General features: G+C 44.4%; 1 protein-coding gene across 1 annotated transcript in view; it reads left to right on the top strand.

The window, feature by feature from the left end:
* The first annotated feature begins 14,524 nt into the window (after positions 1-14,524).
* The window catches only part of OPHN1 (oligophrenin 1), a 360,994-nt gene continuing 356,374 nt past the window's right edge, over positions 14,525-19,144 (top strand). Inside the window, exons 1-2 of the mRNA XM_051827157.3 lie at positions 14,525-15,320; positions 15,467-15,624. Coding sequence (XP_051683117.3) covers positions 15,471-15,624 — 154 coding nt within the window. The 5' untranslated portion in view covers positions 14,525-15,320; positions 15,467-15,470. The remainder of the gene's footprint in view (positions 15,321-15,466; positions 15,625-19,144) is intronic.

The following is a 19,144-nucleotide window of genomic DNA, read 5'->3' as shown; positions in this document are numbered from 1 at the left end:
CCTCTCTCTCTGTCTCTACCTCTCTCTCTCTAACTCTGTCTTTCAAATAAATAAATAAAATAAATCTTTTAAAAAAATAAATGAGCCATGGGGCCAACACTGTGGTGGGAACGCCCTGGCCTGAAGCACTGGCATCCCATATGGGTGCCGGTTCAAGACCCAGCTGCTCCACTTCTGATCCAGCTCTCTGTTATGGCCTGGGAAAGCAGTAGAAGATGGCCCAAATCCTTGGGTCCCTGCACCTGCGTGGGAGACCAGGAAGAAGCTCCTGGCTTCGGATTGGGATTGGCGTAGCTCCAACCATTGCAGCCAACTGGGGAGTGAACCAGCAGATGGAAGACCTTTCTCTCTCTCTCTCTCTCTCTCCTCTCTCCTCTCTCCTCTCTCCTCTCTCTGTGTAACTCTGACTTTCAAGTAAATAAATAAATTTTAAAAAATAAAAAAATAAATGAGCCTTAGCAAATAAAGAATGAAAGAGTAAAACACAAAGCCAAAATTTGTTTTTCAAACAAAGTGACAAGGTATACAATTTTCTAACAAAATGAAAAAGAAGACATGAAGAAATAATAAGATGGCTGAGAAAGGGGATTAATAAAAGATTAGCTTGAAAATTCATGTGAAATGGAACATTTTTAAGCATTGTCCTAAAGTAACTTTATCTGCCCTAGAACAATTTTTTTTTTAAATTGAAACACAGAGTTAAAATCTTCACACAAAGAAAGCACAAAACTCAGATCTTTTAACAGGAAAGGACTTCCAAACTTTAGAGGAAAATATCATTCCACTTTTACACCAAAATCTTCTAGATTCTCCTTTTATGAAGCTAAAATAACTTTGATTATCAGAATTAAAATGGAGCAGTGACTAGGGTGAGGGTTGTGGTGTATCTGCTTGAGCTGCCACTTGAGACATCCACATCCTATACCAGCATGCCTTTTCCAATCCAGGTTCCTGGAAAATAAGATGAAAACTGTCATTTATTGCCGATGATTTGATTGTATGGAAAACCCCCAAAGACTGTGCAGGATAATTTCAAGAAATACAAGGAGAATTTTGCAAGGAGTCTGATTTTAAGCTCAAATCAAATGACAAATTTTCACCACCCAATAAACAATAAATAAAATCCACTGTTTTTTAAAAAATATTTATTTATTTTCTTTGAAAGAGCAACAGGGTGAGCAGGGAGAGTGAGAGAGAGAGAGAAAGAGAGAGAGAGAGAGAAATCTTTCATCCATTGATTAACTTCTCTTCTCAAATGCCCACAACAGTCAGGACTAGGCCAGGCCAAAGCCAGGAACCCAGAACTCCATCCTTGTCTACCATGTGTGTAGAAGGGACCCAAGAACTTCAACCATCATCCGCTATCTCCTAGGTGCACTGTCAGGAAGCTGAATCAGAAGCACTGAGCGGTTGGAACTCGAACAAGGCACTCTGATACAGAATGTGAGTGTCCCAAGCAGAGACTTCACCCACTGCACCACGACACCCACCCAGAAACCCTTAATTGTAAAAGGTTCATTTTGCAACAGGAAAAAAAAAGATAAGGTTCAGGATGTGAATTTTTGCTGAAGAACACTGACAGATAGCTAGGTAAGTGGAGAAATACTTCCTGTTCCATGATAAGAAGACAATGTCACAAAAGTCTCAGTTCTCTCCAAATTAATCAGAGAATTGAGATGGCAAAACATTAACATCAAAGAATTTTTGTGGATCATGGCAATTTGATGCTTCAATTATATGAAAAAAGAAAAAAAAAGGAATGCAGAGCCAAGATACTTCTGATATAAAGACTTTAAATAAAAATACAGTAAGCATAACAGTATATTAAGCAAGGACAAAGATAGACAAGCTGATCAATGGAACAAATCATAAGGCCCAGAAGCAGGTCCAATTTTATATAGTAAATAGATAATTGACACATGTTATACAGATCGTTGAGGGAATGTCCAACAAACAGGGCTAAAATAAAACAACTGTAGATGGCATAAGAATTAAAACACCAAAAGCAGAACTCTAAATCTTTAGAGGTAATTACAGTATCTTTCTGCCTCTAAGGTAGGGAAGGATTTTTTTAAACAAGATCCCAAAAGGATAATGACTAAGAAAAAGTAAATATGGGGAGGAGATTTTGATGCACCAGGTTAAGCTGTTGCTTTGAGACACCTAGAAGAGACCCCAGATGATGGTTCAAGTTCTTGGAGCCCTGCCACCCACATGGGAAACTCAGATTGAGTTCCTGGCTCCTGGGATTGGCTTCACCCAGCCCTGGGTGTTGCGGACATATGGGAAGTGAGCCAGCGGATGGACGATTCTCTCTCTCTCTTTCTCTCTCTCTCTCTCTCTCTCTCTCTTTCTCTTTCTCTTTCTCTTTCTCTTTCTCTTTCTCTTTCTCTAACTCTGCCTTTCAAATAAATAAATCTTTTTTAAAAAAGCTTGTTGGGGATCAGGTGTCGTGGCACAGTAAGTTAAGCTGCTGCTTGTGATGCCGGCATCCCATGTCAGAATGCAGGTTTGAGTTCCAGATGCCCTGCTTCTGATGCGGTTTTCTGCTAATGTGCCCAGGAAAGCAACGGAAGGTGGCCCAAGTAATTGGGCCCCTGCCACACACTTGGGAGACTCAGATGGAGTTCCTGGTTCCTGGCTTCAACCTGGCCCAGATCTGGCTGTTGCAGCCGTTTGAGAATTGAACCAGTGGATGGAAGATCTCTCTCCCTTTTTCAAATAAATAAATAAAAATGAAAGCTTTTTGTACGAAAGGCTTCTTAACTTTTTATTTCAGAATAATCAAACCTAGCTTCTCATATTATTAACATGATAGTATGTTCATCACAATCTATAAATCACACCCAACTTCCCATATTTTAATGACGCTTTTGGAAAATGCATGTTAGGAAAAACCTAAGCATAGATTTGAAAATATGTTTGCACCAAAATAAACTTTTAATTCCATTTTCCACAAATTTGGAAAGACTCTCATATGTATATACTCTTGTGTGTATGTGTATGTAAATCATATATGGTCTTTTATATGTACTTTTACGTATGTATACTTTTGTAAAAAAAAGTTATTAGTGTCAAGAATAAGTGATGAATCCAATGAACAGTCATTTCATTGAAGAAACACGAGTCTAATAAGCATATAAATTAATGCTCAACCAAACCAGTAATCAGGAAAACACAAAACAATTCCATAGTGATACACCATTTTACACATATTCAATTTCCAAAAGTTGGGAACTATGACAATACCAAATTTGGGAAAGGTGTGAACCAGTGTGACCCCTTATACATGGCTGCTGAGAGTGTAAATTGATGTCTCAAGTCTGCAAAAATAGGGGCCGGCACTGTGGTGTAGTGGTTAAAGCCTCCGTTTGCAGTGTTGGCATTCCGTATGGGTGCCAGTTCGAGTCCAGGTTGCTCCACTTCTGATCCAGCTCTCTGCTATGGCCTGGGAAAGCAGCGGAAGATGGCCCAAGTGTTTGTGCCCTGTGCCCATGTGGGAGACCTGGAAGAAGCTCCTGGCTCCTGGCTCCAGATCAATACAACTCCGGCCGTTGCGGCCAACTGGGGAGTGAACCAGCGGATGGAAGACCTCTCTCTCTCTGTGCCTCTCCATCTCTTTCCATGTAACTCTGAGTTTCAAATAAATAAATAAAATTAAAAAAAATTAGTTTGGGCCGGCGCCGCAGCTCAATAGGCTAATCCTCCGCCTGCGGCGCCAGCACACCAGGTTCTAGTCCCGGTCAGGGCGCTGGATTCTGTCCCGGTTGCTCCTCTTCCAGTCCAGCTCTCTACTGTGGCCCGGGAAGGCAGTGGAGGATGGCCCAAGTGCTTGGGCCCTGCACCCGCATGGGAGACCAGGAGGAAGCACCTGGCTTTGGATCAGCGCAGAGCGCCAGCCGCAGAGGCCATTTGGGGGGTGAACCAACGGAAAAGGAAGACCTTTCTCTGTCTCTCTCACTGTCCACTCTGCCTGTCAAAAAAAAGAAAGAAAGAAAGAAAGAAAGAAAGAAAGAAAGAAATCTCAATAAAGTTGTTTCACACACACACACAATCCTAGCTGCAGCAAAGTATTGGTTAGACATGAGAATAAAAGTTTTCAGTTCTCCTGAAATGGTTATCAGTATGTGAAGAGCTGAAGGATGCATTCTTTCATATTTGTTTAACAGCTTCAATGTACTGTTTATTGAGAAAAACAGGATGAAAGCAAAATATTTGTGTTTTCAATATTCTATTGATTTATTTGTTTTTTCAAATATAGTTTAACAATTCAGTTTTACAAAAGCTCTTTTCAACAATAAAAACTAAATGGGAATTTTGTTAACCATGCAATGTAAAAGTTTTAATTTGGTTCCTCATTAAATAGTCTAATGCCACTTCATACATTTTTTGGTCTGCCAAACTTTCTCCCAGATATTTTGGCTTGGTGGCTTTTAAAATATGTATCATTGCACGGTATCAAGAAATGCAAAGTTGGTTATGTCAACTGGTAATGGATCGAGAAGAAAATTGGAAACTTATTCAAACAAATGAACCACAGAACAACATTCTTTCAGTTCCGTAGATAATTAGGTCAAACTACGCCCACAATCTATGAGAGCTCCTGTTTTTCCTTGTCAAAACTTTTTGCAACCTTTTAATGATTTTCTACCCTGATGAAAATGGTATCTCAGCACAGAGACAAGCTAGAACAATAGTTGAGGGGTCCTCCAGTCCCAGGCCGCTAAGTTTGCTGTGTGACTGTGGACAAGTTACTTTACCTTTCTAAATCTCAGTTTCTTTTTATGGGGAATGGGAGTGACATAATAGTACCTATTTCAACGGGTCTTTGTGTTGCAAAGATTCGGTGTGTGCCTTGGACATAGTAAATGTAGGTGTTTGTGGGTCTGTTTTGTTTTTAACCTTTCAGTACTCGAGATTGTTAACTTCAAAATCAAAACTGTTATTTAAGAAAAATAGGTAGGGGGCCTGCACCTTGGTGCACTGGGTTAAGCCGCCATCTGTAGTGCCAGCATTCTATATGAGACCCAGCTGCTCCATTTCTGATCCAGCTCTCTGCTATGGCCTGGGAAAGCAGCAGAAGACGGCCCAAGTCTTTGGGCCCCTGCACCCACCTGGGAGACCCAGATGAAATTTCTGGATTTGGCCTGACTCAGCCCTGGCCTTTGTGGCCATTTGCGGGGTGAACCAGCGAATGGAAGATTCCCTCTCTCTCTCTCTCTCTCTCTGTCTCTCTTGCTCCCTCTCTCTCTGTAATTCAGACTTTCAAATAAGTAAATATTTTTTTAAAAAAGAAAAAAATAAGTAGATTACTTTATCATGCTTTTTGAAGGTTGAAATGTGAATTCCCCCAGCACTCATTCTTAACAGTTTCCTTCTTGTGGTGATGTTGATTTAACAGGGTGAGGGAGAAAGCAGGATCGCCGTACAGTGGGTCCTTGCCGAGAGCTTTCACATCTGATGCCCTTTTCAGACTGTCATCTCTGTGTCCATGGCCTTGTGTGGTGCATCCATTTTTAAAGTTACTAGTCTGAAAATTATAGAAAATTCGTGAAAATATGTTTATATTGCAGCAGAATCCTTTGTGAAAGTGCTGATTTTCAGAACACTTCTTCCATTTTCTGGAATGTAGTGTAGAATTAGAAATAAAGCCAATTAAGATCTTTAAACTAAAAAATGCTTCATTGTGTGTCTTGAAATTTTACTCTAAATATAAATGCACTTCCACTGGCTGTCAGCGACATGTTCTTCTGAGCATTTGGCTCTTTGCTTCTTGTTGTTGAAAAGGAAAGAGAATTGGAAATTAGAAAGAATTGCACGCTTTAGGCTTGGTGTGGTTTTACTTTAAGAGAAAAGAACTTTGCTAGTCTCGGGTTGTCAGAAAAGGCTTCTTCATATCTTCCTAACCCCAGGGCCAGAAACCTGTTGGAAAAAAAAATCCCTGTTACTTTGTTTTTCTCAAATTCTCATTGTAGTAATTCTGTTAAAAAGTGTGTAATATGCTATGCGATGTGGGCGAAAGTGATCACATTATAAAATGTAATGCAAATACCACAGCTATTTAATCACATTGATTTAATTATTAGCTTCGAGTCTGATGTAAAATGAGCTAGTAGGGAAGCCAGAAAGCATAACTGTTGCCAACATGAGGAATGGAAACTTTCACTCATGTTATTAATCAAAACCATTTTTGTATGAGGATTGTCATGTCTTGACCAGTTTTTAGTAGATAAAACCCTGCATGAATGCTGGAGCCCCTCCCCCAAAGAAACACCTGTGCTATCTGTTAAAATTTTGATTGCCCAAAGCCTTTCCTAGGCCTCCATCCCCATTTTATGATTTTTTTTGTTATTTTCAGGATTTAGTCCAAAATATCTGGCCTCATCACATAACTCAATCCATCTCGCACCTCTGACAGCATCTCTGGGAGAAGGGGCCAGGGAAATCCACATTTTCTTTTTTCTTCTTCTTCTTCTTTTTAAGGCATTGTGGGAGCCAGGAGGGTATAAACCAGGGGGAACCGCAGACCAAGGAGAGCCAAAGGAGGTGGCAGCATTCCCAGGGTGTCCCCCACCTATCTTTTCTTTAACTTTTATTTGTCAGAGTTAGACAGTGAGAGAGAGACATAGAGAAAGGTCTTCCTTTTGCCATTGGTTCACCTCCAAAATGGCCACTGTGGCCGGTGCTGCGCTGAAGCCAGAAGCCAGGTACTTTTTCCTGGTCTCCCATGTAGGTGCAGGGCCCAAGCACTTGGGCCATCCTCCACTGCCTTCCCGGGCCACAGCAGAGAGCTGGACTGGAAGAGGAGCAGCAGGGACTAGAACCAGCGCCCATATGGGATGCCGGTGCCACAGGCGGAGGATTAACCAAGTGAGCCACAGCGCCAGCCCCCCACATTTTCTTTTTTTAAAATATTTATTTTATTTATTTGAAAGGCAAAGTTACAGAGAGAGAGGGAGAGACCCATAGAGACAGGGATCTTCCATCTGCTGATTCACTCCCAAGATGGCCACAGGCTGAAGCCAGGAGCCAGGAGCTTTTTCCAGGTCTGCCATATGGGTACAGAGGCCCAAGGACTTGGGCCATCTTCTGCTTTTCCAGGAACAAGAGCAGAAGGCTGGGAAATCCACATTGTCAACAAGCATCCTAGGTGGTTCTTTGGTAAAGAGTGCTCCAGAGTCATGACTAAAACATTATAATTTAGGCTCCATTATGGAGCAGGAGCTTCTAGGAACTGTTGGAAAGTTTCTAGCCCCTTGGAGATCCTGCTACCTTCCAGCATGCTGTAAAATGGAATGGCAGCTCAGCAGGCTGTGCTGAGATGCTGGGTATTGATATCCACTGACAGTTAAAAAGCAATACAGCTATGCCATCATTACCCTTAGAAAGCTTCTTAGACTGAGGCAGGGACCTGGCCCAGTGGGATAAGCTGCTGCCTGGGACACCTGCATTCCATATCAGAATCCCTGTGATGGAGTCCCGCCTCTGTTTCTGATTCAGCTTCCTGCTAATGTGCATCCTGGGAGGCAGCGGAGGATGATTCCAAGTACTTGAATCCCTGCTATCCATGTGGGAGACCTGGATGGATTTCCTGGGTCCTAGCTCTGGCCTGGCCCAGTCTGGGCTGTTGCAGGCATTTGGGGAGTGAACTGGCTGATGGACGTTCACGCTCTCTCTCTTCTCTCCCTCTTCTCTCTCTCTCTTTCAAGTATATAAGTACATCTTTAAAAAAAAGATTAAGGAAAGTTTCTTAGACTGGAGACAGACCCTGTTTGGATTTTTTTTTTTTGAACTGTGCCTTGCTGAGAACCAAAGCAGACACAGAAAATGGTCATAGAGGAAAAAATCTGCAGGTTTTTACCTATAGATAGATAGCTTTGGTATGGCCCTGCTGATGTAACAGTATAATGAAAATGGCGAATCCTTCGAATAAAGAATTTGGGCAGGGCAGGCGCTGTGGCTGGCATGCCATATGGGTGCCAGTTCAAGGCCCAGCTGTTCCACTTCCAATCCAGCTCCCTGCTAATGTGCCTGGGAAAGCAGAAGATGACCCCAGTGCTTGGGCCCCTACACCCAAATGGGAGATGCGGAAAAGCTCCTGGCTTTGGCTTGGCCCAGCCCTGGCCATTGTGGCCATCTGGGGAATGAACCAAAGAATGAAAGACTCTGTCTCTGTAACTCTGCTTTTCAAATAAATAAGTAAATCTTTAAAAAAAACTCTTAGAAGTCCCACCTCTAAAGCATAATATTTAAAATAAAAAGAATTTTGGTGACTATTTCAGCAAATAGATTAAAATATATTTTAAAGCCATAAATCGGTGGCATTTTTCATCAAGAAACACTATAAAGGGAGACTTGCAGGGGGAGGGTAAGTGGAAAGTCGGATATACAGAGAATTATGGAAGAGGATTTTTCCTTCCTTTCAACCATTTGCCACTTCTAGCTGCTAAAAGTTTCAAAATCTTGGCTTTGCTTAAGGAAAGAAGCGAGGCCAAGTCCAGTCCAAGCTGAGAATGAGCCAGAGTCAAGTCTGGGGCTGGGAATGGTGCCAACCGTAGTAAAAGATTTAGGCCAGGCCAGAAGTAGGGGCAAGGCCTGTCTTGTGGTGGGGCTGGGAGGCAGTTATGCACTTTGTTTTATGTTCCGTGTGGTAGAAGCCTGGAAATTCTGGAGGGTTGAGTACATGTAGCCTGGGAGCCAGTTCTGTCAGCTCTTCAGAGAAGTTCATGATAAAGCCTTTGTTAAGACCCAGCCCGAGATAATTTTGTATCATTTGCTGCAGTTACCAACAAATGACCCTGAACTATTTTTTTCCCATTTTACAGTTCCAAGTACATCTAGTCACATAGGTAGGAGGGCATGGAGATTAGATATTGATGTGAGAGACTGGATGGTATTGTAATGCAGTGGCAAAAATGGCTTCCAATTCAGACCTGAATTTAAATCTCTAGTACTTAATTTGTCTCTGGGTGACCTTGGCCAAATAGCCTGACTTTTCTGAGTTTCAGTTGTCTCATCTGTAAAATGAAGGAGAAAATAGAAATTTCCTCATTGAGTTGTTAGGCAAAAGCAAATGAAATCATTTCCGTGAACGGCCTTGGGATGTGAAAAGTCACTAACACATGCTGCTCTCTCTCTCCATTCTCACCTCTATTTTCTCTCCAGTCTGTCCTTTTATTACTGGTACCAAGCCCGTTAACTTCTATATCTTCTCTACCTTTCTTTGAAGAAAGGGCTGAAGCATTTCAGGACAAACACATTTAGGAGCCTTCGTAGATAACACAGGGGTTATAAAACACCATAGTATAAAAACACATTTACAGATCTGCATCCCTAACCCCAAAATCTGAAATGCTTCTGGTCTCAAGCATTTCAAATAAGAGATACTAAATCCGTAACAAATTATGGAAGCCTAAAACATGTCATGTCAAAAATTACCTTTTCTTTCCAGCCTCCCAGACTAGTATTACACAGGCTGCTTACATTTTCTCCATATATGGAGAAGAACAAGTGATAAATAAGCACTGTTAGGGAATATTGTACCAAAACTACTCATGGTCTCAGATGGAAGAGATGATGCAGAACCTGGCGTGGGAAGTTAATGTTGGATAGTTATTTAACTCTCTTAGGCAGGTACATGGCCTTTTGTCAAAATCTATAACACCTGCTTACTTTCTCTATTTCTTTCAAGTTGTAAAAGTGATTTCAAATTTACAGGAGGCAGATTCTGACATTATTGACCCCATCCATTGTTCTGATTCCAGCATGCAGGATAGACTGGCAGACACAGCAAGCTAATAGTGTCAAGATCTGAGCCAGATGACTCGATCAAACTGGATGAACTGATCAGAATCACAACTCACAGCTGTTCTGGGGTTCCACCTTAGAGAAGTCTGCTAAAGTGATTGACTCTAGGATTTCAGGTTTTGGTTTTGAAACCTCAAATGGTGGTATTGACCACATGTTGTGCTTCAGACCCTATGAACGTTCTGAAAGTTGAGAGAGCATAATACCAAGACCACAAACCAGACTAGAGTTTCTATTTGATTCAAAATGTAAATTCCTTTTGAGCAGAAGCATGCTTTTAAATTTCCTATGAAGATGATGAACAGGGATCAACTTGTGCTGTGATATAAATGGAAATGTTTTTCTAGGAATATCACTGTGGACAATCTGACTCCTTTCTGCATGTGGTACTAACCATCAGAACAAGAACAATAAAGAAGAACTGTTGTCAACCAACACTTCTGGAGGGATTAGTGTATGTCAGCATATCTTTTTTTTTTTTTTTTTTTGACAGGCAGAGTGGACAGTGAGAGAGAGAGAGACAGAGAGAAAGGTCTTCCTTCCATTGGTTCACCCTCCAATGGCCGCTACGGCCAGCGCGCTGTGCCGATCCGAAGCCAGGAGCCAGGTGCTTCTTCCTGGTCTCCCATGGGGTGCAGGGCCCAAGCACTTGGGCCATCCTCCACTGCACTCCCTGGCCACAGCAGAGAGCTGGCCTGGAAGAGGGGCAACCGGGACAGAATCCGGCGCCCCGACCAGGACTAGAACCCGGTGTGCCGGTGCCACAAGGCGGAGGATTAGCCTAGTGAGCCTCAGCGCCGGCCAAGCTCTTTCTATCTTTAAGAAAATAGATTTTTTTCTCTTACTTTGTTCAGCATTTTTAGCTGTCCTTAGGAAAAGTGTTGGTTTGAATTATTTAGTTTCTCTTAATCGGAGAAGAAATTTTCTCATTGTTAATTCAATTTGTAATTTTCTGATTATTAATAAATTCAAGCATCTCTTCAAATGTTCTTCATCTTCTTTGGATTTACTCTTCTATATACTGCCTGATTATATGTTTTACCCATTTTTAATCAAGATTCCAATTTTTTTCTTATTGATTTGCAACTTCTGGCATATTTTAGAATTACTTCCTTGTTGCTTTTAAACACTGGAAATATCCTCTACTGATTTTTCATAAGCCTATTAACTTTATACATGATTTTGAAATCCTTAACTCTTATGTAATGAAACATATTAGTTGTTTTTGTCATGATGTGGACTAAAAAGTCCTTTACCATTTGTGTATCACAAAGTATTCTCGTATTTTCTTCTTAAAAATAGATTACTCTTCACATTTATGAATCTAATACATCTGAATTGCATAATTGTATGTGGTGTTTGATAATAAAAGCAGCTTTGCTTTCATTTTTAAAAATATTTGTTTACGTGAAAGGCAGAGTGACAGAGCAAGGGAGAGAGAGGAAGAAGGAGAGGGAGAAAGAGAGAGAGAAAGATCTTCTATCTGCTGAGACGGGGATGCGGGGGGGAAGAGAGGGAGGGGGAGGGGGGGGGAGAGAGAGAGAGAGAGAGAATATCTTCCAATGTAGACATTTGGTTCACTCCCCAAATGTCTACAACTGGCATGGCTGGGCTAGAACCTGGGGTGCCGGTGCCGCAGGGGGAGGATTAGCCAAGTGAGCCGCAGCGCCGGCCGGTATGTCAGCATATCTACATGTGTTACCTACAATTAATACTTAGACAGATTTGTGAAGCTATTATTCCAAGTGAGAAGAGTTTAGATGACTTGCTCAAGGTCACAGAACTTCTAAGGTGTGGAGTTAGACTAGACTTCACGTCTGTATTATGTGTATTGCTCCAAACTCACCGTTCTCTCCATAGTGTCACAGCTGAAATAGAGTGATGGCTTAGGACTGCAGGGGTGACTGTGGGGGTGGTGTTACCTTGATGTACAATAAAAACATGGGAAATGGAATTTTACTACCTCAAAATTTTACTATGAAAAATTTCAAACAGCAAAATGAAAAGAATTTACTTCACAAATCTCTTCATCTAATTATCCTTCTTACCCATATATCAATCCATCTTACTTTCTATGCATTTCAGAGTATAGTGCAGGCATTAGTTCTCTTTCTTTAAATACTTCCTCATGCATATTATTAATAGAGTTCCATTTGTGTTCACAGTTTTCCTCTTAAGAGGTGCAATTTACATAGAGTGAAGTGAAACATCTTGTATTTTGACAAATGCTTACATCCCTGTGATACAAGCACGTACTATGGTGTAGAACCTTACCATTACCCCAGATTGTTCAAATGGGATTCCTGTTGCTTGTAAAACGGTGGTAAACCCTGCATATGTGTGCACGTGCACACGTGTCTATTGTAGTATCACAGATTCCTATTGCGTCTAACTAGCGGGGTTTGTTTAACCCTTACTGGCTGCATGAAAGTGGCAGTTATTGGGGCTCTCTGAGCTTGTTCTTTCTCACACATAAAGTCAGGGTAATGATACTACAGCAGCTGACTTCACACTGCAGCATGCCCAGCCCTGCAGCTCTGTTTTAGTCTAGGCACTCGTAAAATAAAAAATATCATATGGAGTCAGGGCTGTGGCGTAGCGGACAAAGCTGCTTGCCTGTGGTGCCAGCATCCCATACGGGTGCTGGTTCAAGCACCGGCTGCTCCAACTTCTGATCCAGCTCTCTGCTATGGCCTGGGAAAGCAGTAGAAGATGGCCCAAGTCTGGGGAGTGAACCAGCAGATGGAAGACCTCTCTCTCTGCCTCTCCCTCTCTGTAACTCTGCCTTTCAAATAAATAAATCTTTAAAAAAAAGAAAGCATGTGTATGGACTCTATAAGTCAAAGCAGGTAACTTTTTTTTTTCCAAAAATGCTTATTGAATGAGTGAGTGAATGCTGAGGAACCTTGCTATAGTAAGAAGATATATACCCATTTGTTGGACATCTTCTCTTAGTACAGGTATTCCTCAACTCATGGTGTGTTTAAAACCCAATTTGGACGTTATGTCATAAGTTAACTTTAAAGATAAAAAGAGTAGGAAACACAATTCTCTTTTGGGATGTGGTTACTGATTAATTTTGGGAGGGTGTTCACTCATTTGACTGTAAAAGTCTGTGATATAGTGTGATAGATAAGTGCTCTAGAACTAGCCAGGCCAGGCTCAAGTTCAAGGGATGTCACTTAATTAGCTGTGCGCCCTTGAGCAAATCATTTAACTTCTCTTTGACTCAGCTTCCCCATCTTTAAGTGGGTATAATAACATGGTTCTTATAGGGTCCTCTTGAAGATTAATGAGGTGGGTGGTATAGGTAGAGAATAATGCTCACTCTCCCCCACCCTCACCTCCTGCAAAAAAATAAAATCCTTAAAATGCCTAATCCCTGGAACGTGTGAATATGCTATCTTATATGGCAAAATGGATTTGCAGGCATGATTAAGGATCACGAGATGGGAGGATTATCCTGTGGACCCAATAATTATAAAGGGCCTTATAAGTGAAAGGAGAAGGCAGGAGAATCAAAGGTGGAGTGAGTGATGCATTGTGAGACAGACTTGGCTGGCCCCTGCTAGCCTGGAAGATGCAAGAAGGGGACCACGAACCAAAGGATGTGAGCAGATTCTAGAAGCTGGAAAAAGAAAATGGGTTCTTCCTTGTGTATCCAGAAAGGAACACAGCTCTTCTGATGTCTTGAGTTTGGTCCAGTGAAATCCCTATCTGATTAATGACTTTCAGAACTGGAAGATGACTTTCTGTTGTTTTAAGCCACCACCCTTGTGGTAATTTGCTACAGAACACTAATGCAGGTGCCTTAGCCACTATCACTCTATTTGCAGCCCCTTCAGTTCTGGCTTTCCTTGGCTTTCTTCACTGGGCAATTGAATGTACACTGAATCTCCTACACTGGACATTGGACAAGAGGCCTCTTAGACAAACTGCAAGCCAAGTGATCACATCTTCTTTTTATTAAGATTTTATTTATTTGAGAGGTAGAGTTACACGCACACACACACACACACACAGAGAGAGAGAGAGAGAGAGAGAGAGAGAGGTCTTTCTTCCGCTGGTTCACTCCCCAGATGGCCGCAATGGCTGGAGCCGCACCGATCCAAAACCAGGAGCCAGAAGCTTCTTATGGGTCTCCCATGCGGGTGCAGGGGCCCAAGTACTTGGGCCATCTTCTACTGCTTTCCCGGGCCACAGCAGAGAGCTGGACTGGAAGAGGAGCAGCCAGGACTAGAACCAGCGCCCATATGGGACACCGGCGCCGCAGGTGGAGATTAACCTAGTGAGCCACGGCGCTGGCCCCTCACATGTTCTTTTTACATTTTCCACTTATATATGGAAACCCCTGCAATGATTTGGGTCACAAAAACCATGATCTGAGGCCCTACTCAGGTCGAAGACCCCAGGGGCTGAAAGAGCTTGAACCAGGAGCCAGGAGAAAGGAAAGAGGAAAAGACATGGGTAGGTCGGCTGGAAAGAGAGGAAGGAAAAAGAATACACTGTCCAGCCACATAATGGGAAGTGAAAGACAGCCTCCCACTCTGGATCCCTCCTGGGTTCTTGCTCCAGTTTCCGAAGCTTTCCAAGCCGACGCCAGCCAGGGGCACCTGCCCCTCGGAGCTGGGCCCTGTGAGCCAGCCAGCAGCGAGCCAGCAGCAAGCGAGCGAGCGTGCAGCAGGCTGGGAATGCCGTCCTGGGAGAGCGGCCGTCCGGGCGGGGTGGTAGGCAGACCGCAGGGAGGAGTCATGGGGCGTTCGAACGGAAAGACTACATCTCCCAGGCCGCCACGCTTTCCAGCTGGAGTCCTAGGGCGCTGACTGCTCCCCAGTTTCCGTAGGGAAGCGCCGGGCTACCGCAGCTATTGTGCGTCGCGCTGTCGCCCTCCTCTTCCCGCTCCGGTGTCTAAGGGGTTGGGGGAGAAGACTACGTTTTCTAGCCGCCCCAGCTTAACCCTTCCGGCGCCTAACCAGACAGCAGGCCGGTTCCTTGGGACTAGGAAGACCTCCCCGCAGTCGGCGGGCTTTGGTAACGCAACCCTAGGGTCCAAGGCAGACAACTGCAAAAGCAGCCCCAGGGTTCGGGCTCGGGAATCGGGCTTCGCTCCGGGCGCGGAGGACGCGCTGGCTTTAAGAAGGGGGAGGGGACAGTGCAATCCCGGTTGCCCGCGGAGTTCGGCAAAGGAAATCTCCTGCTAGCCTGAGAGCCGAGAGCGAGGAAGAGAGGCGGCTCCCTATCCCAGCGCTCACCCCCGCCTACACCCTGGGCGGGCCCAAGTGTCACGTTTGCAACAGCCCAGGAAGGATCCGGGCCGTCTCTGGAGGGAGCGGGGCTGCGGTTTTTTGCTGCCCAGCCGGGAGGCGATGCCTAGGGGGCATGCTGCTAGCTAGGCGTCATTCCGCCGGGATCTCACTGCGTTAGTTAGCTCTCGCCATCACCTGAAGCAGCCGCCCGGCCGCCCGTTCTTCCTCCGCACCCGGCAGCGCTCCCCAGGAGACCCACTGGAACAGGTACCTGTCCTCCAAAGGGAGGGAGGCTGGGAGTTTCCTTTAAGCGGGTCCCGCGTTCAGCCCACCCATCTACTCCCTCTCCTGTGTCACTGATGCTCCGGGTCTTTGTGTCTTTTCCTCTCTCTCCCCTCACCCCGGGCCATCAGAACTATGGGGCATCCTCCGCTGGAGTTCAGCGACTGCTACCTGGACAGCCCCGATTTCCGGGAAAGGCTCAAGTGTTATGAGCAAGAGCTGGAGAGGACCAATAAATTCATCAAAGACGTGATCAAAGACGGCAACGCGCTTATCTGCGCTATGAGAAGTAAGTGGAGGGCTTCCGTGCCGCTGTTTCCTTGAGCCAGTGGCTCTGGCCTTTCAACCTTTGCACACCACAGGGGCAAGTGGAGGGTTCGGGGTGACTCTTAGCCCAGGTCTCTGAGGCAGATGGCTTTCTGACTCTTGAGGAGCTGCGGGTTGGGAGGGGACAGTGGGGGCGGGGGGTGTCAGTAGAAATGGAAACTGCTGGATGCGACTAGAACTTTGGGCCTTTGCTCGTAGTGGCCCTGACCTTAGGAGACATGGTCTGTAGCCATGCCAAGGACCCTCTTGCTCTGCGGTTACTCTTACTGGGCAGATGGTTGCTCATTCTGAAAGGCAGTCTTGTACTGTTGGCCATGTGCAGCACCCTTCTTTGGGGGGCAAGGTGGCATCCGCGCTCGCCAAGGAGCTGCTCCAGCACTTCCTAAAGAATTGGGAATTTAGGCCAGCAGCTTGAATAATGATTCTGTCCTAGCCGCTGGTTGCTACAGATAATTGTGCAGGCAGGAAAAGAATCCCCCGTGGTAAGTTATTTTCTAAAGAAAGCACCTTTGCGCCAGTGATTTTTTTTCTTTTTCTTTTTTACTTTAATATACTGAGCTGTGGCTTAGGTCAAGGTCAGTCTAAGTTTAGGATTATTGAATGGCTTCACGTGCCAGTGAATTCTGCTTAAGCGTGGAACAAAGACCTGCTTACTCCCTGGCAGAAGGAGCCCCACTCTGAGGGAGTCCAGTATACATCCAGGGCTGGGGCTTGCTGTGCTGAAGGAGTCTTCCCCAGGTGGGCTTTTCCAGTGGTTGCAGCTGACTCAGCTGTGGGACCCTCCCTAGCCCTCCCCTCCCCACCCCTTCACCATGTCTGGAGGTTTTATTTCTGCTGCTTGGCAAGAGGCTTGGAGTAAAAGAAAGAATAATAAACATCGCCAATAACAGTGAAAGCAAGCCAACCCTTGTGTGCCAAAGTATATAACCCGAAGAATGGAGGGTGATGATTGGGTGGAGTGATCATTAATTTTTTTCTCTTCTTGGCTGAAAGATGATTGTGAAAAATCAAGTCAGAGTCACTGGCTAATATGTCATGTCTTCTTACAAGTCTATTTTGGGTGGATTTATCTCCTGCATACTGTTTTTGGGTGCAGCGTGGGGGCCTTCGTAAGGCCGATGCAGCCAACCCAGAGCAGGGAGGAAAGCCTTCTAGCTGTAGTGTGGCGGGAACTGCTGCCGGCTGGGTTTGTGTGTAGCTCTTCTGATTTGCCCCTTAGAGTCTGTGCATCCCCGGCACATGTTGTCTGTCCACTTTTGGTCAGTGTCCATGCTTTTGCAGGTCATTTCATTGCGTTTGAGCACTTAATGGTTTGTCCTGCTGTGGCCTCTCCAAGAAAACTCCTGGTAGCCCCTTAAATATGGGGCATTTGGAATGCTCTTCTTTATAGAGACTTACGGGCCACGCTTTGGAGTGTTCTCCACCTAATAGCATACCTTGAGAGGTTAAGGATGTGCATCTTATGGCACAAAGATCAGCAGAAAGCTGAGGGTTCACTGAGAAGGAAAGGGGGAATGTCCCTGCTCGCTGTTGTTGTTTACTTATTGCATCAAGCTGCTCAGTGCAGTATCCACCGTCAAATGAAGTGTAGCATAAGGCCTGGGAAGGGAGTGGCTTTGTCAAGTGGATGATTAGCTGAAAGTGTTTGTGCTAAAAATATGATCAGCTCCAGCCTATCAGAGATATTCCAATTTGTAAGAAGACAAGCAGTTCAGTAAAACATTTGGAGAAAGGGTCAGCATTTTTGTAAGCCAGGGGTTTTTATTCTTTTCTGACATTAAAAATAGTAAGAATCAGCAATTAAACAGGCCTACATTTTGCCACTTGGGCCAAGAGATGTTCTAGGCCCAGGGAGGGGGGGGCGGTTTCCTTGACATGTGTCGTGGTTTTCTGAGTATACAGAGGGAGCCTGAAATAGGACAGGTAGGAAATAAAAGTCAGCAGCTAACCCACACTGCATTTCTTTCCTCTTAAATTGCATGCATTCTAAAACCCCAAGTAGCTAGGGGCGAAGGCGGGATGTTTCCCACTGTCTTGACCACAGTAATGTTTATACTCCCACTCTACTTCCTCATACTGTGCCAGCTGGGCCACTTGCTGAGAATCTGGAGGATGGAAGCCAGACAAAGGTGTGCTCTTGCTTTGTGCACAGGAAAAAGGAGAAAAAAAAAAGAGCCCTGGAATCAGAGTTAGAAGCCCTGTGTTGCAGGGCTTAGCTTTCCCATCTTGGAATCTGGCACAGATTGGTTTATCTGTAACTTGGGGGTAATTGTACCCACCTGGCAGGGTTCTTGGAGGCCCAAAGGAATGAATGGATTATGAAAGTGCTTTGTAAGTGGAAATGGCTAACCAATGTGAGTTGTTGATAATACTCATACACCTTCATATATTACTGATATATCTGTGAAGGTGTGATTTCTAGAAGGTTTTAAGGGAAATACATGAATAGAAGAGAGTTGGAAGCAGAGACTTTTTTTTTCGGCTGCGATCTTATAGGAAACTGTCGTTTCCTACATTGGCATGTCTCAGGAATGAGTTTGTTTTAAAGATTTATTTGAAAGGCAGAGGCACAGAGAGACAGAGAGTGGTCCTCCATCTGCTGGTTCACACCCCAGATGTCCGCAATGGCCGGAGCTGCGCTGATCCGAAGCCAGGCGCCAGGACCTTCTTCCTGGTCTCCCACGTGGGTGCAGGGGCCCAAGGACTTGGGCCATCATCCACTGCTTTCCCAGGCCACAGCAGAGAGCTGGATCGGAAGTGGAACAGCCGGGCACTGGAGGCAGCGGCTTTACCTGCTACACCACAGCGCAGGCCCAGGAATGAGTTTTGTATGCATGTGTGTGAAGCTATGGCATTTGGAACCTGGTAGTGAAAGGCAGCAAGAATGCTGCACACCTTTTTATTTAACTAATTCACATGACTGGCAAATGAGTTAGGTAGTATTTCTAGGAACCATTGAGATTTGGTGCACCAGAGTTGCAAAAAACAGCAGCAGTAGCAGCTTTTCTTAAAGTCATGAACCTCAGTGGAACTTGAATTTACATTGTAGCTTGCTTGTGTCTGAACTTTTTAAAAAAATAATTAATTTAAAAATTATTTATTCGAAAGGCAGGGTGACAGAAAGAGCGGGAATCAGAGAGGGAGAGAGGGAGAGGGGGAGGGGGAAGGGGAGGGAGAGAGGGAGAGAGGGAGAGGGAGATATCTTCTATTGCTTGGTTCACTCCCCAAATGGCCCTGGCAGACTTGAACTGGCGCTCTAATATGGGATGCCTGAGGATGCCAACATTACAAGTGGTAGCTTAACTCATTGCAACACAATGCCAGCCCCTGATTCTTTTCTAAAAGAAGTCATTGACCATTCCAGTCCTTTTAAAATGTTATTATTTCTTTATTTGAGAGAGAGAGAAAGAGAGAGAGAGAGAGAGAGAGAGCGCCAAACAGCAAGAGAAAGCTCCTATCTGCTTTTTTATTCCCCGAATGCC

This window comes from Oryctolagus cuniculus, chromosome X (genome assembly GCF_051225735.1).
Source record: "Oryctolagus cuniculus isolate XC-2025 breed Fujian yellow rabbit chromosome X, ASM5122573v1, whole genome shotgun sequence".
In the NCBI taxonomy this organism is placed as follows: Eukaryota; Metazoa; Chordata; class Mammalia; order Lagomorpha; family Leporidae; genus Oryctolagus; species Oryctolagus cuniculus.
The sequence above is the reverse complement of the archived record's forward strand: the minus strand, read 5'-3'. Positions and strand labels throughout refer to the sequence as shown.